At 43.6% G+C, this 26,812-nt stretch overlaps 1 protein-coding gene across 1 annotated transcript in view; it reads left to right on the top strand.

Annotated features, from left to right (window-relative positions):
• Window positions 1–26,812, top strand: part of LOC144818405 (annexin A1-like) — a 198,721-nt gene that overhangs the window by 8,002 nt on the left and 163,907 nt on the right. The window contains exon 2 of the mRNA XM_078675778.1: window positions 15,762–15,838. Coding sequence (XP_078531904.1) covers window positions 15,764–15,838 — 75 coding nt within the window. The 5' untranslated portion in view covers window positions 15,762–15,763. The remainder of the gene's footprint in view (window positions 1–15,761; window positions 15,839–26,812) is intronic.

Genomic DNA, 26,812 nt, shown 5'->3' on the forward strand with positions numbered 1-26,812 from the left:
TCCGTCCATCATTTGTTTGCTGTAACACTTTTTACCCTATGTGGGATGGGTATGCCCAGAAGTGGGTCCCTTGCTCACTGTGCCACTGGATTAACCTAACCTGACAGTTCGTTCTGGACTGTTCCCATGAGGCACAGGGTCAAGACTGATTTGCATATGGCCCGGTCCAAACTGGGGAGGCGTAGTGGCAAAAGAACGATGGATTTAACACAGATCTATTGACTGGGGAGAATGTTTGCATTGTCAGCATTTCGTCCATCATTTGTTTGCTGTAATAGATTACACAACCAGCACGCGAAACAATCTCACGTCTACGTATGGGGCTGCGGAAAACTACAACATAAACAAATACCACATGTGCTGTGTGACTAGCCATATATTTGACAAACAGAAACACAACTATGCATCTAGCTGTTTATTTTACAATAGATTTGAGGACATGGTTATGCTGCTTTTGGTGTCTGCTGCCTGCTTCTGTCTGTAGCTAACATCTTTTGGTGTCTGGTGAAATTTAACGTTGTATGTGTACAGAAAAGTATACCAGGCTTGTATAGATCAGGCATTGTAAGGGAACCCAGCCCTCTCTGGGAAGATACTGTAGACGAAATTTTCCCCAAGACAGTAAAAAAAAAAAGAAAAATGGCGCCAAACAGTAAAGTTAACAGCACAATTTTCTAAAGGAAAAAGCTAATGAGCCATATGTTACATAGAAAGTTAAGAGAAAACTTGATATATTTCAGATACTTAAAGGTCTGACACAGTATCCAGCAGATTTTTTTCTTTGGCAGTAATCACGTAAGGAACCGGAAGATCTATTGAAACATGCAATTATCAGACAGCTCGTAAAGTACAAACCTGTCCTGGCCCACACACATACAGCTATCCACGGTTATCTGAGCACTAACACCCGTGCTTCCAGAGGATGTCCATTCACATCTGGAGCGCCATTTTCTGTTACAGTATTGTGTCTAAGTGCAAACTTTTTTATTGTGTTGGACGCACTGGGCCTTAACAAATGCATGATATTTCACCCTATACATAACACTCCAAACTCTTTTTTTTTTACAGTTCCATCGGGTGTGACTGCTTTTGAGACCCACTTCTGCTCTGACAATGCACCTCAGTTGTACACTGCAGCTTCCCTTCTACTCCAGAACTGACCGTTTCCCAAAGTATCACAGTGTGACTGACTGTTGATTTTACTCTATTCTAGTGGCACTATCTTCTTCAAAAGCACCTCGTGGCACTACTGCAAATAGAAAGGCACTATAGTTTGTGTATTATCAGACCGTCACAATTTTTTTCTCACCACAAGGCCCTTTCGAGAAACATAAATGCAAACTTGTCAGAAATTCAGCAGCCCACCAAAGACAGTGGCTGCAAGAAAAAATGCCACTCGTATTTCCACATCCTGCGCCCTCTCAGATTAGTCATGCACGTCTAATTCTAATTGGATGCACTTTTAGCTTGTAATCAAGTTATTAAACATAACAATTAATTGCTACCCACAAGTTATTTGTTTTGTATTAATCATGGCAGTTGAGGAGTTGGTACCATAATTTGAGACGTGCGGTTTGCAGGTGGTAATTATTGGTGTTCCATCTCAAGCATTGTGTGCACAGCTGCATCAGAAATAGCTGCTCCATGCACCACTTTCAAACTTTTTCAAACTTTCAAACTGTCATGCTTCTTTTTTCGGTCTTACCAAGCAACAGCGTGAGCTGTTTAACATCCTGAAATGTTCTGAATAAAAGCACAGTAATGCACAATTAAATACATCGAAAAACGGAGTTTAAGTCAGTATTCTTTGTCATTGGTTAGCTGGAATGTCAATTAAAATTTGGGCCAAACTACAGCAGTATAGATGAAGTGTGTGAACCGGTCACTTCCTGTTAGTCACTGGCTTTCTTCCCTGTGTCAGCTTTATTTTTCTATTCTGTTTATAAACAGCATTTTTATTGGTTTTACAGCACATGCAATGGACAGAAAACATTACAAAACATAGTATATCCACGACAGAGATAATTGGCAATGAAAGAGGAAGAACAGTTGGCCATAACATGTCAGACATCAGGCAGGTCTTGATAAGCCCACAACCTCCTCCAAGTGTTCTGATGCTTTCTAGGGCACCCACGGGCTCTGTAGATGGGTTCTTCCATCTTCACTCACAAATCCACCGCTGAGCTCCACTCCACAAAAGATGGTGGGAGGAGGGGTTTCCAGTGGCGAGTAATATCACGCCTGTCCAGCCGTGCTAAAGGCCTACCGGGGTGCTTTCTCCGCAAGATCCCACAACATCATCTAAGATGCCCAACAGGGCCACCCGGGGAGGGCAATCAATGGGTCTTCCAGCACTGCAGCTAACGTAACGAAAATAGAGGGCCAATATTTTGCTATAAGCAGGCATGCCCTCATCATATCAAATAATTCTCCTCCAATCCTCAGGCACCTGTGGCAAGTGGGGATTGGGAGCACACCCATTCTCCAAAAATGCTTTAGATTAAAATATGAAACATGCAGGTATTTTGGTTGAATAAAGAGCAGACAAGAGGGAATGACTAGCTCTTTTGGAGCCATCTTGGCATCTCTCTATTCACTGTCATCCAGCTTGTTGACCCAACCCTCCCACCCAGTCTGAAGTGGTCCAAAGGACTCTGGAAAGTTAAGGACCAAGGATCGATATATCCGCATGATACCTCCTAGACCCAGCCGTGCCGGTAGGACCCAGGTAGGTAAAACTCAATCTACGGAGGCGATCCTGCCAGTCAGTGACTTTGCAGCCACCCCACTCAGGTACAAGAAGCAACTTGTTCCAATCAACCACCAGCCCCGATGCCTCGCCAAACAGCCGAAGAATTTGTAGGAGCCATAGCCCAGTGATATGTGGTTGGCAGAGGAAAAGTACAATGTAATTCAGTCTTCCAGGTAGTTCAGTCTCTGGAAACTCCTTATTTGAAAAAAATGTCGCCAAACAGTAAATTCAACATCATAATTTTCTAAATGAAAAAGCTAATGAGTCATAGGTTATATAGAAAGTTAAGAAAAAACATGATATATTTCAGATACTTGAGCGTTGCAGCGAACTGACACCGCCAAAGGCTAATCCACAGGGCAAACAGCAGTGGAGAGTGAGGGCATCCCTGCCTTGTGGCCTAGTGCATGGTAAAGGGAGGAGACAGATTGACATTGACCATCTCCTGTGCCTGGGGACAAGCAAAGAGCACCTTAACAAAGGACAGGAACCTAGATCCGAATGCCATGTGGGAGGGCACTTGAGAAAGGAATCCCCAGTCCAGGGAGTCAAAAGCTTTTTCAAAGTCAAGAAGCAGGAGTACAACCGGGTCCCCAAAGCGCAGACAAAGCTCCAAGGCAATGTGCACTTGGCGAATGCAGTGACAGGTGCTGCGATAAAGCATGAAGCCACATTGATTCGGATAAACAAGAGAGGGTAGCAGTGGCAGGAGACAATTGGACAGGATCTTTGCAAAAACTTTCATTTCAGCATCCTGAGAGAAATCGGATGTTATGATGAGCACTCCTCCGGGGGCGGCCAGCTTTAGGGAGAACTACGGCGGTGAAACAGTTTAGCTAATGAGGGAAATGACCCCTGTTCATAGCCTCTGTATAACAAATGAGAACATGGGGGGAGAGCAATGACAAGAATTTCTCATAATATTCGATCGGGAAGTCAACCGGCACAGGGTGTTGTCTGACCGTAGAGTACAAATTGCAGCAACCAATTCCTCCACCATCAGGGCATGATCCAGGGCTGCCCTGTCCCCTGCTGTCGGAGTTGCCAGTGGAAGGTCAGCATTTAGAGGCCGCGTGTCCTCCTACTTGGGGCTGTGGCAACAGCTGTTAAGGGAGCTATAGTAGGAGGCAAATTTGGCCGCAATTTCCAAGGAGGCAGTGAGGCTCTGTCCTGCAGAATTCAGAATCAAGGGGATTCATCAAGGGGTGTCACCACCAGTCGCTAGCCAGTACAAGAGTTTCTCCAATGCCCCCAACTCGTAGACACGGCAGCCATCTAACTTTGCTTGTTTTCTTCCAGGCATAATTGGTGGAGAGAGGATCTGCAAACTTCCAATTGGCATAAGGAGCAGGCATCTTCAAGCTGTTGCTAATGGCACTCCTACCCTGTGTGACCACCTTAGTAGCCACTGGGTTAAGTGGTCACTGCTTTGATCATCCACCAGGCACCGAGCGGTGAGGCACCATACAGGTCTGCTATACCCCCCCCCCCCTGCTGGCCATAGTGCAGCTTAACAGGGATATGATTGGAAGTACCATGGAGCAGGATATATGAGGATCCCCCATTTGGGATGTCCAAGGCCGGGAGGAAGAAATAATCAATCCTAGAATGACTGTCATGGGTAGCAGAGAGATATGTATGTTCAGTCACACACAGATTCCATGACCTCCAAGCATCATAAGGGTGCAGAGACGTTGCACATTCTGTCAGCTAAAGGGAGGATTGTAAGTGTGTCCTCCTTGCCCCTATCACATCTAGCTTTTAATCCATTACAGCAGTGGTTCCCAAACTTTTTTGACCTGTGGCTCCCCTGACCTAATCGGCAGTTGGCCGTGGCTCCCCACCATTTTTTTACCGGTGGGTGGGTGGGTGGTGTGTACCTCCTGTTATCTTCCTTAAAGTATTTGGGACGCAATGAAGGTATTATAATGGTTGGAATGCTTGAATTATTAATCTCATCCAATGGCAATCACTTTGGCTGCATCCCAATCCATCGTTTTTTTCCCCAACAGAGTGCCAGGTCCCAAACCCTTATTTATGCCAGCTGCTGCGTTCAGTACCTTTTGGTACTGAGACCCTCTCTGAGAAAATGGAACATTGAGTTTGGTCTGTCGTAATCAGTATCCCCAGCCTTATTTTTACACTAAAAAGGTCTGTCCTTCCATCTGTGGGCCCATCTATATCCAAACATATTCAACCATTTGCAAACCTATCCACCATATATCCTTCCGTCCATCATTTCACTCATCCATCCCTCCTTCCATCCACCATTTCACTCATCCATCCATTATTCATCTACCCACCCTTTCACCCCATCCATCTATACAATCATCCATCCATCCACTCTTCCACCCAGCCATCCATTCAATTACTCATCCATTCACCCATTCACTTACTCATCCATTCACCCAATCATTTCCCATTCACCCTTTCAGTCATTCATCCTCCCTTTCTCTCTCCATCCCCTTTCACTTATCCATCCATCTACCCACCCCATTTACTCATCCATTCATGAATCCATCCATTGATCCTATCACTCATCCATTCTTTCACTCATCCAACCATCCGTTCACTCATCCAGCCATCCGTTCTCCCATCCATCCACCCTTTCACTTCACTCATCTATCCATCCTTTTGTCCATCTACCCCCTTTCACTAACTCATCAATCCTTAAATCTACCCTTTCACTCATCCATCCATTCACCATTTCACTTATCAATTCATCCATCCACACATTCACTTGCCCATCATCTACCCTTTCATTCATCCACCCATCCATCCTTTAACACACCCATCTACCAATTCACTCACCCATCAGCTGCCCTTCCACTCATCCATCCATCCTTTCACACACCCATCCACACTTTTACCCATCCATCTACCCTTCCACCCATACATCCATCTATTTACCTTTACTCTCATCCATACTTCCATTCATTCACTCATCCATCCATGCTTTCTTTCATGATCTATCCATTCCCCCCTTTCATTCATGCATTCATCCATTTAGTAATCCATTCAGACATTCCTTCACTTATTTACTCACCCACCTTTTCACATTATGAGCTGAGCCTTTGTCTGCAGAGTTGCAGGCAGAAGAGGCCCATCAAGAATGAACTACAGCAAGGGGTGGGCTGGTGGAGAGTTCACTATGCCCCTGCACATAGGCAGACTGAAAATGTAGAAGTCATGCATGATGCACAGTACCAGGATGTGAGGTTACTGTAACATGGTGTCGTTTCCAGGGCTTTAAGCGGTGTAAAAAAACTGGGGGGTCTCTTCAAAGGGGGTGTTTGATGTAATTAAGAGCGCAGTTTAAAACACCTAGGCTAAAAATCTGCGCTTAGCATAGTGTTCCGCCACACTGGTATTATGTTGTTTCTATCATTGCATCCAGATATATAATACAGCAAGTATCATTACACCTCAACAAGCCAGGACTATTGGCTTTGCCAATGGTTGCTAGTTCCTTAAAACAAAAAAAGGAGCAACCATGGCTTTGTTGAATACAATATTGAAAATACTTCAGTTCTAAAATGACAGGACAGTGAGAGAACGATAACCCGTTCTTTTTAACTTGTTTTACAGGCTTCTATGAATGAAGTATTTTCTAACGTTGCAGCGTGGGCGTTTTACTTTTTATCGTACAGAATGCCCTTCTGTACACTGAGGTCGGAGGAGGCCGCCACATGGTGTCACACCCCCAGACTGCCCCATTGTCATTCTGTGTGTGGCAATCAGTGGCATACTGAATGACAATGGGCGGGAGGGGCTGCTCTTGTGCTCCTGGAGGAGTGCGAGGCGGCTCCATCAGGGGGGTGAGGCCTCTCACAGGGGAGCAGCGCTGCTCCCTGTGATTGCCAAAATTACAGATAAAAGACGTAGGGATGGTCTGTGGAATTTACAGACGGTTGGTCACCCTGGTGTGCGCGGCGCCCCTGGCACCTCATTACGGCGCACCGGGGTGCCACGGCACACAGTTTGGGAACCACAGCATTACAGTATTAAAGTCACCATCAATGATGGTGAGAACCAATGGAAGGTCCAGAATGGCATCCCAGAGGCGACACAGGGATGCCTGAACTCAATGTGGTGTAATGTACATGCTATGGAACTTGTGGTGTTTGATCTCAATGAGACCCTCAACATGGACTTATGTCCCTTTGTTGTCTGACACTGAGAGAGTAACAGAGAGGAGAAATGATTTGTGGTGGAGGATGGTGACACCTCAGGAACCCCTAGTGTGGCCGCAGGGTAGCATAGCAAACTCGGTCGTACCCGAAGCAGGCAAGAACCAGGCAGCACATACTAAAGAGGTGTGCCATTTGAAGAAATAATACAGTGGGGGAGTGGTGCTTAGCAAAGTACAGCATTGTGTTTAATATGGTTGTTTAGTTGACGTTCTAAGTCATAGTGGTAAATAGCGTCATCGATTTATTGTGGCCTATTGGGAGCAGGAATGAATAAGATATCTAGCAGAGTAGCAGAGCAGAGTCTACTGTTTATGTTGAACAAGACCATGGATAAAAAGATCAGTGGCAAAATAAATTCAATGAGGGCACGTACTGTGTAGGGAAACAAGCTATGACAAAACAAAACAGAGCTGAATGATCAAACTCTCAACAAACCCCAAAAATCCCCCCACCCTACACTTCCTCCCAAGAAGTATCTGTCACCCAGTCTCCCTCATAGAACCAAGTAACATTAGAGGCGCAGAAAGGTAGTCATCCCCCAACTACATTGTTCAAAGTATAAGGATTCCAAGCTGCTAGCAAAGAATATTGAAGCAGAAAAGAAGGAGAGAACAACCAAAGGTCCGATGACAATGAGGACCCAGGATGAGGACCCAAGCACAGAAACCTCAGTCTGGATCCAAGCCTCAGCACCCACCAGTGTACAGGGATGGGGACAATGGGAGTGCCCCCGATAGAGACAACCAGTCCTCCAGGCAGCCACATCCCAGCTACCACTCTCCTCATCAGACTGCCCACTGCAGTCCCAGGTCACCGCCTGGAATGCTGTTGACCACCCCGTTCCTTACCTTCGGACGGCCTACTTGGCCGCGGAGCATCCAGCCCTCAGTTGGATGGTGGAGAGTGAGGCTTAAGATCTCTGCACTCCATGGGCCTAGTCTCAAGTTGCCTTTGGAGAGTTAAAAAAAAAGATGGGGAGTCAAAGAGGGCCTTCAATTTCGCAGGGATCATGAGCATATATGACAAGTTCATCACCAGAAGCTTCTGTTTGATGGAGCCAAATTCTTTTCACAGTTTCCGGACCAGGCAGTTGTAATTCGGAAAAATTAGGATGTGGACATTCTGAAAGGGTATGGGCCACTGTTAACTCGCTGCCTTGAGAATGGAATCCCTATCTTTGTAGTTAAGAATCCTGGCCACATGGGGCCTGCAGGGGGCACCTGGTGTAGGCCACTGTGCCAAGGATCTATGGGTGCGCTCTAATACAAAGCAAGAGTAGACATGATCAGACGGAAGCCTGGACTTGATCCACTCTTCCAAGAACCGTTCAGGTGCCGTCCCTTCCACTCCTTCAGGAAATCCATCTAAGCAAAGGTTGTTCCTACGAGCAACATTTTCTGCATCCTCCACGCCTTTCTCCAGAAGTTTGGTAGAAGCAGGTAAATAGTGGACTGTAGATTTGAGCTCATGAACGGTATCCTTTCGCTTAGAGAATCGGCTTTCAACATCAGAGACCCTGTCCAGCACGTTATGTAAGTCCTGGCACAAGACGGCTACATCCACAGCCACCTCAACAACCTTGGTCTCACGAGCCACTTGAAAAGCTTGTATGGCCTGTAGATAGATTTGTGTGTGAAGCATCTGAGGGCACTGGAGCCATCTGGGGTTCTATATCGTGCCTAGGGGACTCAGTGATGGAAGTGGCTTATATGTCCATTTTCATTTGGGAGAAGGGGGCCAGTCTATACCCATGGGGAAGTTGGACATGGAGATCTAAATCTTCCGGAGTAAGGGAGCTACAGTTCAGGCAACTTGCACCACAAGACCACATGGGCAGCACGAGCAGCTAAACTGCTCCTCTGGGAAGTGCACCCCAGAACACACAAAACCTCCCAAACATTAATAATGACCCTTGGGCCCCAGTGAAGAGTCATTAGAAGCAGAGGCAGGGACATCTGTCTGCGCAGGCTCCAAGTCCGTGGGCCCCTTTACACCAGTGGAGATTGCTCTGGCTCCAACGGCCCTCGATTGCCTCCCCTGGAGACAGACAAGGCTCAATTGTCTGCCATATCCAGATGCCGCAGTCCCTGAGAAAAAAAGGGGGGAAACACATGCAGTCAATTCAAATTCCCCCAGGTCCAGGCAGAAGACACAAGCGTCAAAAGGTGTAGGGGGGAGATGGAGATGATCCGCCAAAACACCACTGCAAGGCGCAAGACTCTGGGTGAGGGGAGGATTCAGGCAGCATGGCCCTCAGGCTTACCTACCTCAGCCGTGGCAGTGCTCGAAGCCACGATCTAGAGCCGGCCGTCTCGATCTATCTTCCTTTATCTGTCTACCTCTGTTTGTCTCCATCTGTATGTCTCCTTCTGTCCCTATCACTAACTATCTCTAAAGCTATCTCTTTGTTTCGGTCTCTCTCTACCTGTCTCTATTCCTGTCTGGCTCTATATCTTTCTCTGTGTATATCTCTCTGTTTCTTTCTTTCTTTCTTTTTCTATCTGTTTCTTTATATCTGCCCCAATCTCTATATATTTACCAATCTCTGTTTCTATCTACATGTGTGTTTCTCTGAATTCCTCATTCTGTCTGAGTCACTATCTGTATCTCTAAGTATCTCTGCATGCTTCTAATTTGATCTGCCAGTCTCTATGTGCTTCTAACAGCGCCTACCTCTATCTGTCACTTTTTATAGGCCTGCAAGTATCTCTGTTCTTAGTTCATCATTATATCTGTCTATAGGTGTTAGATTTGGGGATCTCTAGTTGGCACAGGTAGGTACTTGTGACAAATAGGGACCCTTGCCTCTAGTCAGGGTAAGGGGGAACACTCCTAAAATAACCCCTGCTCACCCCCTTGGTAGCTTGGCATGAGCAGACAGGCTTATCTCAGAAGCAGTGTGTAAAGCATTTGTGAACACATACAGTAATCAAGTGACAACACTACAGATGGACACCACAGAGGTTTTATATAAAAAATAAGTATTCTTTATATAGATTTAACACAAAACCATAAACGACAAAACCCCACAATACTGTACTTAAAATGGTAGTTTTAGCTTAGTTCTGTTCAGTTCTTAAAATGCGACATTTTGAGTCCATGTCCCTTCCACAACAAAAGTGTTGCAGCGATGGAAATGCGGCAAAGTTCCGGTGCAAAGAAATAAAGACGTGAAGATCTTCCAGATGCGGCATGCTTCTCTGATGATGCAAGAAGTCTTGATTCGATGCATCAGCTGCAGCGGCGATACCCTTGTTCTGCGATGCGACGACAAAAGCTTTGGCTGCGACACTCCGCTCCGACATTGCGAGAAGCTTCCGCACAATGCTACAACTCAGCGGCGACATTCAAGATGCGGCGGCAGCAGCTCTGATGGCAGCACGCTTCTCTGTGGATGCAAGGCACTTTTCTTGATGCGGTGCAATGCGACAGCTACAGCGGCGACATCCAAGATGCGACGGCAGCAGCAGCTTCGGCGACGTGCTTCCTCTTCCTTGCAAGATGCTTCTCTTGATAAAGTGCAATACGACAGGTACAGCGGCGAAATCCAAGATGCGACGGCAGCAGCAGCGACAGCGACATGCTTCCTCTTCGTTGCGAGACGTTTCTCTCGATACAGTGCAATACGACAGCTACAGTGGCGACATCCACAATGCGACGGCAGCAGCAGCGACGGCGACACGCTTCTTCCTCTTGAGTCGCTCTTCCAGCTCCTTACGACGCACAGTCCCTCAGAAGGCCCAAAACAGCAGCAGGCACTTCCAAAGAACTCTGGGGAACTGGGGATTGAAGTCTGTTGTCCCTGAGACTTCAGCAGGAGGCAAGCTCTTTTACAAGCCCTTGGAGATCCTTACAAGTTGATGAAAGTACACAAAGTCCCTTTCTCCTCTCTTTGGCAGTCAGGCAACAACTGCTGGCCAATCCCCCAAGCAGCACTTCAGTTTAGGGATAGTCTCTCCTCAGTTACTTCTTGTTCCACTCCTCAGTAAAGGTTTCTTCTTGTTTGTCCAAAAATTATCTCATTTCTTGGGATCAGGGTCCCAGTACTTATACGCCCAAATACTTTGTTCTCTGAGGGCAGAGGGGCCTTTGCCTAGACCAAACGGGTTCTGGAGCACTCTGTTTACATGACTCCTTCTTTCCTTTCACAGTGCACGGCAGAAACATCAGACACCCCACAGATGGTGGAGCCAGCATTGTGGAGGAAAGGCACAGCCCTGGAGCACTCTGTTTAGATGATTCCTTCTCCCGTTTCACAGTGCAGGGCAGATACATCAGACGCACCCTAGGGGGTGGAGCCAGCATTGTGGAGGGAAGGCACAGCCCTATTCAGGTCCCAGGTGTAACTCCTCCCTCCCATCTAGATGCAGATGTATCTATTCACCAATAGGCTGACTCATTCTGTCTCCTGGAATCCCCCATCCCTGTCACTCAAACTCCAGACAAGGAATACACAACGTAGCAGATGCAGGCCTGGATAGTTAGACAAGAAAATGCCTACTTTCTAAAAGTGGTATTTTCAAAAACAATGTTAAAACCAACTTCACTAAAAGATGTATTTTATCCTTCTGAGTTCAGGCATACTAAGCCCGAATTTCCACCATGTTCCCTGAGTCAGTTAGGATTATAAAATGTAATAATCTAACTGCCCATTTTGGCCTATAGAGAACAGGTAGCCTTGCAATAGTGAAAAACGAAAATGGCTGTAATTCACTATTAGAACATGCCACACACACCAGGGCATGTCCTACCTTATACTTACAATGCACCCTGCCCTTGGGCCTACCATAGGGGTGTGAGATATGAAGAAAAGGGCATGTTTGGGGACTGGCAAGTGGGTGCACTTGCCCAGTCAACATGGCAGTACCAGACTGCACACAGGCTCGGAAATGGCAGACCTGAGACACACTTTACAAGGCTGCTTCTGTGGGTGGCACAACCACTGCTGCAAGCCCACCAGCAGCATTTGGATTTACAAGCCCTGGGCACACTCAGTGAACTGTAATAGGGTCTGACAAGTAAACCAAATCAGCCAATCATGGAATCACTAATTCATGCATCAATTTACAATAGGGAGGGTATATGCACTTTAGCACTGATCAGCAGCGGTAAAGTGCCCAGAGTCATAAAACAGCCAACAACAGGTCAGAAAAAATAGAGGGGGAAGGCAAGAAGTTCAGGGATGACCCTGCAAAAAGGCCAAGTCCAACAATAGGTCTCTATCTACCCAAATGCAGCTCTCATCTGTCTATCTTTCTAACCTTCCTCTTTGTCTGTCTTTGTCTCTGTTTGCCTCTATATCTGTTTTTTATCTCTTTCATTTGTTTACCTATCTGTCTTTCTGTCTCATACATCTCAGCTAGTTATTTTAATCTTTCCCATACTGACACCATACTGTGTTTACAAAATAATGCGATCTAACACATTATTGCTTTTCTGCCCTGCTTATATTTTGAAATTCTATTTTGTATTTAGACATTTTTGTAGTTTATTAAACATTAGTAACACATTTAAAAATAAATTGTGTTTCTGGCTCTTTAAAACTCTTAAAACAACTTAAAAAATTAAAGCAACTAAAGACACTTTCCTCTCCTGAATGATTAACAGCCAACACCTATGAAACTGAACAAATTAGAATTATTACAGTTTCAATGATTGATATTTCTTATTACAACAAAGAAGCTTCTTACCAGCTTATTGCATTTACAAAACAATATGCAAAAGCATAGTAGACACACAGTCAAGGACTGTTCAACTAGCATTGCAAAGGTGGTTAGGTGTGCAGTCCCTTCTCACTTTGGCCAGCAGTGGAATTGTTCTGTTGTTTTAGCAGCCTGATGCTACAGAGCACTGCAGTAGACTCAGGCGGACTGCTAGGGTTTTCCTGGCGGTCCCAAACTGAAAAAATAGACCATCAGAGTGTCTGCCCTATATTTGGTGATGCTCCAATGCACCTACACTGATGACTTCAAATTTGTCAGGCCTTTTGTGTAGGGTTTCCAAGAGCAGAGCCTGTGGAGGCAATGCCATCAGAAACATGATAGTCTACTGTCTAAAAATGTGATGTGGGGGGACCACCAGTTTGGCAGACTGGATACTCTGCCACATTTATGTGAGTGCCCTCTCTGCCGAACTCTAAATCAGGCCCTTTGCCGGTCGCCGTAATCGGTCATTGGCCTGTTGAATACAGTTAAGTACAGTCTCTAAGACAGGAAAAACAGGCACTTTCTGAGCAGTTAATGGCTCTCCGACCTACACTTCTTCTTTGTGAAAATAGTGATTTTATCCAGTAGTTCAGCTATCCCACATCAGAGGTCAGGCGCAGGAGTTTGTTGTTTTATTGTGGGAAGGAGGAGTCATATGTGAGGTGTGTGCTATCATGTTCGGGGTCAGCTGGTTATCAAATGCTCTAAAAAAGACAGTGCCTTAGAGTAGTCAATGGTATTCCGTTTGAGTTTCTTATAACTAAATACTATCCTTAAGTTAAAAAAAAGTCTGTCTGTTTCATATGAATGGTAGGAAACTCACTCCAGGAGACAAGTCAACAAACTGACATAGGGCCCACTAGAGAAATTCGGATCTCCTCAATCAATCAAATAATCAATCAGGGGTTTGAAAAGCGCACTACTCACCCGTTAGGGTCTCAAGGCGCTGGGGGGAGGGGGTTGGTGTTCAACTCCATTGGGATCATCTGAAGAGCCAGGTCTTGAGGTCTATTCTAAACTGGAGCAGTGGAGGGATTTGTCGGAGGTGGAGGGTGAGGTCGTTCCAGGTCTTGGCAGCGAGGTAAGAGAAGGACTTTCCACCCGCTCTGTTCCTGTAGAAGCGTGGGCTGGTGGCTAGGGAGAGGTTGGCTGAACTGAGGTTTCTCTTGGGGGCGTGGAAGGAGAGACGGTTGTTGAGGTATTGTGGTCCGATGTTGTGGCGGGCCTTGTATGCATGTGTGAGCAGCTTGAAAGTTATCCTTCTTTTGACAGTGAGCCGGTAGAGATCACAGAGGTGTTGGGTGATGAGGTTGTGCCTGGGTATCTCAAGGATTAGGCTGCCTGGGTAGCTCAAGGATTAGGCTGGCGACGGCGTTCTGGATGGTCTGGACCTTGCGGAGAAGTTTTTTGTTGATTTTGGCATAGAGGGCGCTGCCGTAATCTAGTCTGCTGTTGATGAGGTCGTGTGTGACCGTGCTTCTGGATTCGGTGGGGATTCATTTGAATGTTTTACAGAGAATGCGGAGGGTGTTGAAGCAGGCTGAGGAGATGGCGTTGATCTGGCGGTTCATAGTGGCCAATGAGTCTAGTATGATGCTGAGGTTACATGAATGGTCTGTTGGGGTGGGTGGGTTTCCTAGGTCGGGGGGCCACCAGGTGTCATTCCAAGCTGAGGGGGTGGAGCCGAGGATGAGAACTTCTGTTTTCTCTGAGTTGAGTTTCAGGCAGCTGTTCTTCTTCCAGGTTGCAACGGCTTTCATCCCTTCTTGGAAGTTGTGCCTGGTAATGTTGGGTTCCTTGGTGAGGGAGGGGGTGAGCTGAGTGTAATCTGCGTAGGAGGCGATGTTGAGCCAGTGGCCTCTGACGATGGTAGCGAGGGGGCATGTAGATGCTGACAGTAATATCCACTGATTTTGTGAGTAGGAGCAAATTGCTGCCTCTAACCAGACTTATGTGCACACTTGAAATGATTATTGCTTTTACCTTTCATCTGACTGAGCCTATGATCCATTGTGGGCGAATCCTCCTATCTCATTCTTCTAAATGTCCCCATACAATCAGTTTCTTGAAAAGGCCATAACTGAGACTGGAACAAGAAAACTTTGGGAACTCAACCTGCCTTACCCGGCGTTCAAACATGCTATAAACAAGTCGACAAAATTCAACTCTTACTCGATAAAGCCACGTTTAGTACCAGAAAACACGCATGGATGGTCATATCAAACTACAAAACACTTGTGGCAGCCCCATATCTAACAATCACATTCCCAGCTCACAGAAAACAGAAATTAATGGGACTCCGTTTGAGGAAATTTCCATCGACTATGGACCAACCAATCTGGGTGCATGACGGACCCAAAATCTGTAGACTATGCGGGAGGAGTAACGAGGACTTCATTCATCTTGTCTGTATCTGCCCGAATCTAGCTCAAGCTCGAAGCTCTCTTTTAAAAAAGTCTATGAACGAGGGGGCATAAGAACGTGCAGATCTGCAATTATGGCAACCTTGAACCCAGTAGACACGCGATTGAACTGCCTACTACTAAAGTTCCTTGCAGCCCACTCCCAAGCGCTAAAGCACACCCTGGCACCCTGTCCACAAAAGGATAACACAACTGTGGTAGCTCGGGGAGAGAGCTCTCCGGAACTTAAAAGAGAAAAAAACCAAGAACTTCTGAACTAAGTTAGACAGACTGTATTTTAATTACACTTTATTCTATTTTAAATAACAAACTCGGTATTAGACTGAGAATGTTTTAGAACATATCAACAGAGATTGCACTTATATATTAAGAAATTTTAAACACAGTCGATTCTTTTAAAATGTATTGTTGTGGTTTTAATTAACTGAAACAATAAAAAATTTCACCATTCTTCTAAATGTGTAACACCTGTTTTTTGCTCTTTAACATAATAAATAGAAATGCCATTGTCATATCTACAACATGACCAATTTCAGAGCTTGCAGTATTAATGTGTATTAAAATCTATGTCTTTCCACTTAACCTCTGCACCATATCCAGCAGTCTCTACATTTTTCTTATTTGATGTGTTGTATGAATAATTGTATGTGTGTGTGGTGTAATAAAATATGTCTTTTATTATTTTCAGAAATGCCCAATTGCTTTGTGTCAGATTTCCTAAAGGGAGCTTCTTTCCTAAACAACCACGGAGATGTGATAAAATCTGTAAGTTAACCTTTTGTTCAAATTATAATTTAGTTATGTTTTTTAGGTTCTCAAAGCAAATAATAAAGAAGACTCGAGTAGTACAAGTTTGTAAAGGGTATATATCCTCTGTTATCGATGGTTATTACACCCTTTACCTGTTATGCCAGTATCTTCTAGGTCTGCTAATAAAAAAACTTGGAATCTCGATGACTCTGTATTTTATTATTCAAAAAGCAACAACATATCAACCAGTGTGTTAGGCTGTAAATATATATATATTTTTTTTAAGTGCCATTACACAAGTCAGTTTCTGTTGTGAGCTATTACCTGACAATTGTCCTGAATATTGTGTTCTGTTTCGATGACATTCTCATATATTCAGACACCTTAGCACACCATGCAGCATTGTGTTCTTGTGAAAACAATTCTAGGCTGACTAAGCAAGCACTCTTTGTACGCCAAAACCGAAAATATTTATTTAAAGTGTCCGGCATTACCTTCTTGGCTTTTAAAATCTCCAGCCAAGAAATAAGTATGGACTCCTTCTCGGAGCAAGCAGTCATGGAATGGTCATCTCCTTGGTGTAAACGGGGTACAAAGGTTTATCGTTTTTACAAACTTTGGTCAGCAGTCTATAGAAAACTCCCGTACTCTGTGCAGCTTGTCATCTAGTTGGCAAAGAAATTCCACTTTCTAAGGCAGAAGAACAGGAACAAGCCTTATCAAGACTAAAGACCACATAAACACCTGGACAAATATTGGGACATCCTGGTGTGCTCAGTTCTGTTAAAAAAATCTTTTTATTGACATTTCAACTATTATGACAGTATGGACAGTATACCATAAGAAAGTACAACACACCAGGCTCTGGACCCAACCACAGTATAAGCAATATGTTTACAATACGTCAGATATTTGAATGTGTTAGCAAACAGCACATACCAATAACATAATAGGCAATTTACTAACCTGAATATGGAAACTTTCCCACCTGCCTTCTCCCCCTAAGGTTCCATTCAGCGACTGGTCAATACATGTTGAAGAGTTTCCAAGTGCACCCATAGGTCATCTGTGCTCAGTTGTTTGACATAGAAACAGATGCCTCAAATTTTGAACTAGGAGCGCAGTTACCACAGGTTGACCCCAGGACTCTAGAAATACATCCTGTAGCCATTTATTCTGTACTGTAGCTAAATATTCCCAAACACTTTCAGAGAGTGAACATAATTATACACTCTCTGATAGGGAATTACTAGGTAGCAATTACAAAACCCTTCTCTTGTATGAGACATTATCAGTAAGGATCTCATCATAATATCACTATGCAAATGGACCATAAGAACCTATGATACCTAGCTTTCATGAAGTGTGCAAATGCTCATCATGCTGATCTCCTCTGTTCTTTTGTAGACTGAACTATGTCATTGCCTACAGACCTGGAAACAGACCGAGCAAATCAGATGCTCTCTCACAACAAATTGAAGACACAAAAATTATCCCCACTATTCCATGCATCCTTATGTATCAATACAATTCCCCTCTTATTTCTGTGATCTGGTCAGGAAAACAGAAAAACAGCGAACATCAGCAATGGATTCTGAAATAAGCTAGCAAGAGGTCATGAAAGAGAGAGTTACCATATCAAGGAGAAGCTTTTTTCTTTTTTGGGAGTCTACACTGCAAACTGTCAGGAAATTGTGTCATGACATTTTCAGAGGCTAGCTCCTAGGACAGAGAAAGATGTTGGAGATGATCGGTTGCTACGTTGCACACGTCAAGATTATTGCAACCTAATCCTATTCCAATTTAGCCTTGTTGCATCATTTCAATTGATTTTCTCATTGAACTGTACCATCTAATGGATATACAACATTGTTGGTAGAAGTGGACTACTTCACCTAAATGGGACATTTCATTCCCCTCAAGAAACTCCCCTCTGCCATAGAACTAGCAGGTATCTACTTAGAACACAGTCTTTGGTCTTCATGGTCTTAGGGAAATTATCATCATCAATAAACTTTATTTCGGTCAATATGACCTCAAAAGTGCAATCAAAATACATACAAGTGAATTAAAAAGGGGAAAAGAAAAAAAAAGAAAAATAGAAATTGTGTCATGAGGAAATATAAAATAAACTCATGACACAAATACATGTTTTTGTGAAAATGAGGATTAAATGCATATTCATATATACATTATTACTAAACAATAAAGATACGAGAATTCACAAGCCTATTAGAGTGTTCTATAGCCTGAAATGGGGGACAACAAATCATATTGCAGAGGGTTATACTAAGCTATAAACAAGAATTAATCTATGGAAAGTGCATGGCGCGTATAATAAATAAATAAATAAGTCAATTATAAAAGAGTTCATAAAAAGATTACCACAATCTTATCTTACAAATGTTGGCACAGTCCTCACACTGGAAAATGCTCCCTGCTAGTGTTTACTTCTACACAAAAAGTTTTTACAAATACTGTGGAAGTAAACTGATTTATTCACAGTTCCCTCGAGCAATGAGTAAACACATTTTTGACAAAGCAAAATAACAAAACTAAAAATTTAAAACCAACAATGGGTAACCATCGGAAGGTTGTCTACCCAACTTATAAAAAAGTTGAATAGTTAAATTTCTATTGTGGGGGCTTCTGTCACCTGTTGACAAGATTTTAGAAAAAGCCTGCGATTGCACCACATAGAAAATAAAAACCCTGCGACTGAAAAAACAATAGGGATACTTGTATCATACTTGAGAATCCTGAACGCCTCCGAACGGTGTCTAGTTCCAAGGTTCCTACAAATCTGCACCAGCCAACGTTTTCTTCCTTTATAGTAGCCAGGGCAGCTGAAGAACACGTGAAGTACTGTCTCATCAGGGAAGTCGCAAGCCGGGCAATTTGAAACTTGAAGACCCTTCCATTTGTGGGTAAAGCAGCGAAGTGGCAACAACCCGTACCTATACTGAAGGTAAAGTTTTCTAGCGGCATCTAGTTTGATGACATCTAGGGCCGGCTCAAATAAGAACCTGTCTTTTATCTCTAGGAATGCTGAGGTTAACTTGCCTATTTGGGGACAGCTATGGAGCTGTGCCATTTTATGCTCCTCAAAGTGTGTCTTCAGTTGTTTCCTAGATACTGAGGAGCAGGCAAGCTCAGGATCAATCTAGAATTCCCGTAGCCCCATGCTAATAAACGTGTGTTTGATGTATGCTAACGATGGCAAATTAGCAGTCCCCCGCAGATTCATTACCTCTAAAAGTTCCTCTCTGTAAGATAAAAGTTCTGGGGTTACCCACAAACAACGGCAATACATTAAGGGTTTGAGATTCAGTACTTCTGAAATTGCCATAAGCCCCAGCCCCAAGTCTAATTGGAGTGGGGTTAATGGGGTGCTCTGTGGGAGATTCAACAGATGTCTTAGGAAGTTGCTCTCTACTCGTGGTAAGTTCTCGGGACCAGAATGGCCCCATAGTTCACCCCCGTATAATACCCCTCCCCGAGCTTGCAACTTGTACATTTCTACAGCTGGGCTAATTGGTTTCAGGGTGGATTTGCAGAAGACCTTCATCTTCCCACCTGATGATTGAGCCAGTTTTAGGGATGACTTTTTAATGTGTGCCACCCAATCCATTTTATCTGTAATTGTAATCCCCAGGTAAACGAAAGAGGAAACTCTTTTGAGAGGTTTGCCATATAATAAGGGATAGGGACGTGTGCTCTTGGAACTATTAAACACCATACATTTGGTTTTCTGCAGGTTAATTTCTAAACCTCTTTCTCAGCAAAAAACTTCAAATTTATTAAGAAACCTCTGTAACCCCATAGGCGATTTGGATACTAATAACATATCATCGGCAAACATCATTGCCGGGATCAGTCGGGAGGCTAGCATGGGTGCATCTAGGTCTGTTTCAGCCAGGAGTGAATCTACTAAGCCGTTAATATAAAAACTAAAAAGAGTGGGAGCAAGGACACAGCCCTGGCGGACACCGCACTTAATCGGTATGGGAGCAGTTAGCTATAAATATTCTGGGCCCCCCAACTCATGGAGGACTGTCCACAGTTTTTCCCTTGGGACCAGATCGAAAGCTGACCTCAGGTCCACAAATACTAGGAAGAGGCTGCCACCCTCCAGACACACGGTTTTCCAGTACAACAGCTATAATCTGAGTACTGCTTAGGGAAATTATCATTGGGAAAGAACTAATGCAAAGATTGGCAACCAGATACCTTTAGGCTACTAGCTATCACTAGCATACTTATTCGGGAAACAGAATGTTTGAATCAATCCATAGAGCAACATCAGAGAGACCCCTGAAACATAAGAGCTCAGGGATTTGTAAAGCTGGGACATTTATGGCAGCAGTAATATTTTTTGGGTTTTCTTTCCCTCATAACCCATATTCTCATCACAAGGAAAAGGAATGAAAATGTGCCTTTGATGCTTTCACATCAGCGTCAATTAAGAGGCGTTTAGGAGACTAGAGGTGGAACAGGGAGTGTGCATTCACACCACTTGACTTTTTCTTATAACCTCATCAGCCACCTATTTCCTTGTGAGATGTTGGCAGAGCTATAAGAATTTGAGACTGCAATAAACAAGGCTCTTTAGGAGGCATTTTTAAGTCTTGCCTACAGAAAGCTTTAGCAGTCTGGTGAGAGCTCATATCATCACACAATTGTGAGGTCAAATATGATTGGGTCATCAATATTTCAGGTGAGATAACTACACTCTCCAAAAAGAAACTAGGCTTAGTGGGAAAAAACGTATAAATGTAATTTTGCCCACCAGTCTATGGTCAGAAACATCATTAAACAAAAAGAGACCTAATCGTAAAGTTAGAAACTGATCTATTATTTTTGAGAAAGAGTTGACTTTGGGTCTGTTCATACTTGGACCTTTCTGTGGCTACTCCTTCTAATTATGAAATAGTGCACTGGGAAGGGGCCCAAAAAATTTGAGGCTGTGTGCCTGTTTTTTTTGAAGTTATTCTCTCAATCTGGGTTCTTGACCCATCTATGTTGTAAGACCCATCTATGTGGTAAAATGGCAAATACATGTTAGATAACATCAGCATATCCCCTGCTTACTCCCTCTCCACCAGGATTTTTTGTAACCCTCCTGTCCATGGCTCTAATTTTGTTTCTTCAGTTGAACTTTTACCTACTTAGGTCCCTCAATCTGTTAATTTTCTTTCAGATGTGAATTTATGGGTCGAAGATGACACCTTTTCTGAAGCTCTGAATTTTTTAGATGACTCTTCTAAGCTTGGGATGAAGCAATTTGTCAAATGGACTATACATAGTGCAGGATTCAACTTCTATGTATTTTTGGTTTCATTTGACAATATGTTTGTAACCAAAAATTGCCCTTACCCTTGGTTTTACATTCCTTTTTATGTTTAACTTTATATTCATCGAAGGGTGAGTGCTAGAATAAATCTTGTTTCTTTGTTAGATCTTTGGAAAAAGTCACCAGTGCTACCCGTCCGGATGCATTGTCAAAGTGTGAACCTGCATTTGTGGCTGAAATTGATTTTGCAGTGGCCAGCTTAATTAACTGGATCTCAGCTTCCTTTGATTCTATAACCCTGTTGAAGATACAAAGATTTATGGTTCGAGCCCCAGCGAACGCTGGCATTACCATAAGATACAAATTCTTAATAAATTGCCAATGGAGCAGAAACATTATGGAAAAAGAATATCAACACTGAGAAAAAGGCAGATTATCAATCTGCCAGGAAAAATATAACATTGATATTAAATGGGGACATGTCACATTTTACTCTAATTGAAAAACTAACCAGGCAAAGACATATGTGGCAGTACTAAAGAACTACCTGCCACGCAGTGTGAGATGTGGTCAATTCCTCCTTACCAAGGCTATGGTGCCAACTCTCAGAATTTCTCCATGACACAATTGAAACCATTAGAGCCACCATTCAATCACAGAAAAAGATCCCTGTAACTGTTGACAAATTTGAGCCTATTTCTGTGAGGAGATTTAACCAGTCTTGCGGGATCATGTAATCAAGCAGTGGTAGAAATCTAGCACTGGGTCCCTGTGGACTCTTGTAAGGCGACGATTCAACACTTGCCCATTGATATTTAAAGTGTAAGGCTCACAGAGCTGATAAATTGTATCTATCAGTATCGGTCAGGTTCCGTATGCCTCTGCTATTCCCTAACGTATTAAGAAGGTTTGTGATCCTCTTGCCTCAGCAATAAGAGACTTATTTCCTTACTGCCATTTGCAAATAAAGTTAAGGAGAGTCTAGCTAATTTACAATTATCCATCTGTTTGGAAAAAATAAATTGCTTCCACTGACTTAATTATGAAGACTGTACAAGAGGATCACTATCCAGCTACTGAAAAAGGTTACTACTGTTTTCCTTAATCTACTTGATCTATTTGCTGCTTTAGACACTGTAAGCTATCCATGACTGTTGGACCCGTAGAGAAAGATGGGTTTAGGTGGATCAGTGTCTTAAGTTGTTTCAATTGTTTGATGCAGGACAGATCACAATCTGCACTTCTTTTCAGATTCCTATCTTCAACCAAAAAAGTAGTCCGGCTTTAAGGAATTTCAGCAGGTTCAGACTAGATGATTCACAGAGCTAAGACTGATAGGCCTGATTGTCGGTAATGATTGGAACAGCTAGACTGACAACTGGTAGCCAAACAATCTAGAGCTTATGCCCATACTCTCAGAAACTTTGAGAAAGCTCAGTATCATTTTTAATTCTAAGTTAACGCTAACCCCACAGATACTTATAAAATGTACTGCACCTTGTTTCGGGTAGTTAAAGATCCTGAAAGATCCTTTATCTTTGCCCAGTGATTGTAAGAAAAAACAATGGGTGAGGTGGTGATTATGTTCTGCCTGTGTTACAGGAATTCTCTTTATGTTGAGCTACCTAAAATCCACTAGTAAGACTGAAGACAGTCCAGAACATGGCTGTTAGAGTTATATTTTAGGACTTAACATAAAGGATTCAATCATAGCTCATCACTCTAAGCTGCACAGGCACCTCATTCCAAGTGTGTGATATTCAGATGCTTTGTATGGCTCACCGTGCATTCCATGGCACAGAGCTAGTCTTCTTTCACAAAAAACATGAACTAAAATACAATTGTCTGATATTTGAGATCCAAAACATTGCTCCTTTAAAACATCCCCAAAACCAGGAAGATTCGGTGTGGGACAAGGCAGTATTTCCCCGCACAGTGAAATATTAGAACCTTCTTTCTCACCAGACCAAGGAAGAGGTCTCTCACACCAACTGTAGGATGCAGTTGCAGACATGGTTATTTAGTCAATCTTTTTGATTTTATAAGTTTTCTTCCATCTTGATGATCACTTTCTTTCCCTTCTTGTATTTTAGAGTCGTTGTTTATGCCATGCACCTGCAAATGTAAATGAAGTCACATGCTTGTGCAGCTGCTGGATGCAAAAGCACCTCAGCTTGTAGTTCTTACCCATCACAAAGTTCCTGTCCATCATAGGAGATTGATGGTTACAGAGCTCTGACTGATCTCCAAGCAAGCAGAAGCCCTTTTCAGATCAGGATTTTTAGGTAGGGGTCATATTCCCCTCCACAGGATAATGACTCCAGGCCTGCACCCCTTGCAATACAGCGGGCCCTGAGAGTCGGGCCTTCTGCTACCTGTCCTCTTTGCCTTGAACCAGTTGTATTTATTTTAAAAAGCTGTTTGGCGCACACTCAAATTTTATCAAACTGCCTTTGTGTGGTGAGTTCTTTTGGCCTCATTGCTTAATCTGTAAAAAAAATTAAGGAGGCCACTGCAGCTTGCGCCATCCACTGCCCGTACCAGCGCTGCCAATGACAGTACCAACACAATTAACTATCACACTCATACAAGTGTGATAATCCAGACTATTCAAGACCCCAAAAACTATATGAATAGTTTGGGCAACGGGTAAGAATCATTTTTAAGGTATTTTAATTACTAAACAACTGTTATGCAACTGTTATGCTCATTTATAAATCGGACAAACATCACCACGTGACAGACTGTAATAAGTGCTGGTGTTGACAATTAAGTGCCGGTGCGAGCACCGGAAACCAACAGCTTAAATTAAGCACTGTTTGGCATACTTGGGAGTGAAGCCCACTCTGATTTTGTTACACTCCTGACGCTCGCTTAGAATATCTCATACCTGGGTGTGTGAGAGGATGCAGAGCAGAGTGACCCTGTCAGGAGATCAGTGTCTCCACAGTTGTATGTTTGATTTCTATTAAGAATATCTTGTACAGTCCTCTTGAGTGCACTGGTTACACTCCCCATTCTTCAGTGGCAAGAAGGCTACAGGGCAGTAGTCATGGGGTGGGGAAGGGGTTGAGGGGGATAAAAAAAGTAAAATCCACTAACCTGCAAGCCGCCTCCTCTCCTCCGCCTTCTGTCCAACGCAAGAAACCAGGAAACAAGAAGCCCACATGCTTCCAGACTACCCTAGCCAATTACGACGCTGCTGTAACCAGCATGTCAACAGCATTGTGATTAGCCTCAGCAATGTGGTTCGACGCTCAGACAGGGACTGGAAGCCTGGGCATGTTCTCTACCCCGGCTCTGCAATACAGCCGGGTGGAAAACTGTTAAGTGTGCATGACTGCTTGACTGGCCCAAGACGGCAGGCCAAAGAGTCATGCGCACTTTAGAAAATACTCACCACTCCTCTCCCTGCTGTGTGGGCAGACCCGCCCTGCCCTTCTCCGCACTTAAAGCCAGGACAGGCAGCTAAAATGATAGTAACTTGGTGTAATTTTCATTTTATTTTTCCTTAGCAGACGAGCAGCCTCAGCAGCTTGTGACAGGGAAGGGTGCAAGTGTGCAGAGACTTATAGACAGCACTCTACATGGCCTTGCAATCAACTGCACAGTGTTGCAATCTTGTAGCCACAAGGAGGTCTGTCAGATTTATAGACGTCAGTAGATATGTGGTAATTTATTCCACTTTATAGTCGCACTGCATCAGTTTGTCAGAGTGGTAGGTGAATGAAAGAGGGGTGAGGCATGCACAAAACTCCTGTGCAGTGGCGAATGTACAGCTCCTGTGCGTGGAACATGCAGGATCTTTGTCAATATAGTCATACATGTGAACGATTTTTTGGCATTCTTCACAAGGACGTGCTATTTCCACGATCGCATAAAGAAGGGAGCAGAACAAACATAAGATCTTACCATCCATCCCCCAAAAATATTTTGTACGTCCGGTTCTTCTCTCCTCATCATAGAAGTTGTAGAGCTGCTTTTTCAGTCTATACATTTGAAGATATATGTAGTTATTTTGCAGCTAGCAGGGTTTCTTTTTTATTTCAAAAGATTTTATTAGAAGAATTTGTAAATACAGTACAGATAAAGTGAAGGCAATACTTTTAGAATTGACATTCATTAGGTCCACTGACGACATAATAAACAGTTGTATATTACTTCTATCGCAACTAAAGTCACTTTGCACTTTTTCTGTCATAAAATCATGAACTTAAATAAAGTCTGATTTGACTGCGGGTATTTTTGTTGCTGAAGGATTTTGTCTTTTATATTTGTGTAATTTGATGGTCGAAATAATTCTGAATCTGACAATGTTGAATAGTCTCCCTCCATCCTTCATAAAACAACACCAAGAAAACTCCATACATCCCTCGACTCAGTCCGGAATTTATTCTGTCGGAAGGTACATGCTGTAAAGATAAACAGACGCTAAAGAAAGTTTGAATTTTTCCGGCTAACACCGTGAGGCACTGTTACCAAGCAGCTCGTATTGGTGATCCACATGGAATATGTCTCGCTTGTGAAATCTTAAATTTTCACAGGCATATTGAGCCAATTAAATGTAAGGGGGAACACTGAGCGTCAGTAAAAGAAACGTGCAGACTCATGATTGAAGTGAGGTTTTTTAGTGTTTGCTGCAAAGTCCGTTATTTAGAAGTGTGAGCCCTAAGGTGAGATTTTGGAAAGCATCAGGTTTGCACAGAGAGAAATATTGGCGGGGCGCTTATTCCTCGGCGCTTCGTTCACAGGTCGTACCCACCTGTACAGTCTGAATGTGCTGAATCATAATTCCAAAACCCTACATCATGTCTGAGGAGTGTGGCCCATCCTTTTGCTGCTGGGGACTGACATGTCCTGTCCTTATCTCCCAAGGTGTGATGGTATTTAGTGTGGGTGTGTGTTGCAAAGTCATCCTGTGCCCAGGGCACCCCCCAACTTTTTGCTGACTGGAACTGGTGTTAACTGACTCTGACTGACCCTGGGCTCTGTTCGACCAAGGCCCAGGGCCATTGCCAAGCTAAAAGGAACACATTAGAATGCAGTTAAGACACCCAACATACACTAGGGTACACTATGGTATGGTGGGGTACCCCTGTAATTGGCATGACCTACCCCATAAGCCCCTAGTATGTAAGAGGGCAGGGGATTGAAACTACCTAGAAGTCTCCAGTATCCGGGGGCATGGCAGTTTAGAGGCCAGCAGATTTTCTGCACTAGCATGTGTGCAGTGCTGAAGCCTGAGGTCAGTTTAAAAGCATCCTTGGTGGCCTGGACAGCTTTTAAACCTTAAATTGTGCCCAAACTTGACTTTGGGGGTAGGGGCCCTTAAAATGAAACACCTACCATGTTTCTGCATATTAGGGACCCCTAGGGTCACCCCTAGGTATCCCAGGGGTGGGGGGTCAAGTATCTATTAGGTATGCCCTTATAAAATTAGTTTTTATATGCCTGGGTAAAGTGAAATTTTACATTTCACTCCCAACATTGTGTTAAAGAGCTGCTCAAGTCAACTTTGATGCTCGAAGAATTGGGTAAGGATAATCTGCATGATTTCTGCAGATTCAGAACCCCTGAAGTCTCCCCTAGTTGAACAGGGGGTGGGGTCCTGTAGAAATTAGGGAAATACTTATTAAATATGGTTCTATAAGCCCTCGTTCTTTAAAAGTGGCCCAAGTCATTTTCCCCATTGCAAA

The sequence above is a fragment of the Lissotriton helveticus genome, chromosome 2_1 (assembly GCF_964261635.1).
Source record: "Lissotriton helveticus chromosome 2_1, aLisHel1.1, whole genome shotgun sequence".
Taxonomy (NCBI): Eukaryota; Metazoa; Chordata; class Amphibia; order Caudata; family Salamandridae; genus Lissotriton; species Lissotriton helveticus.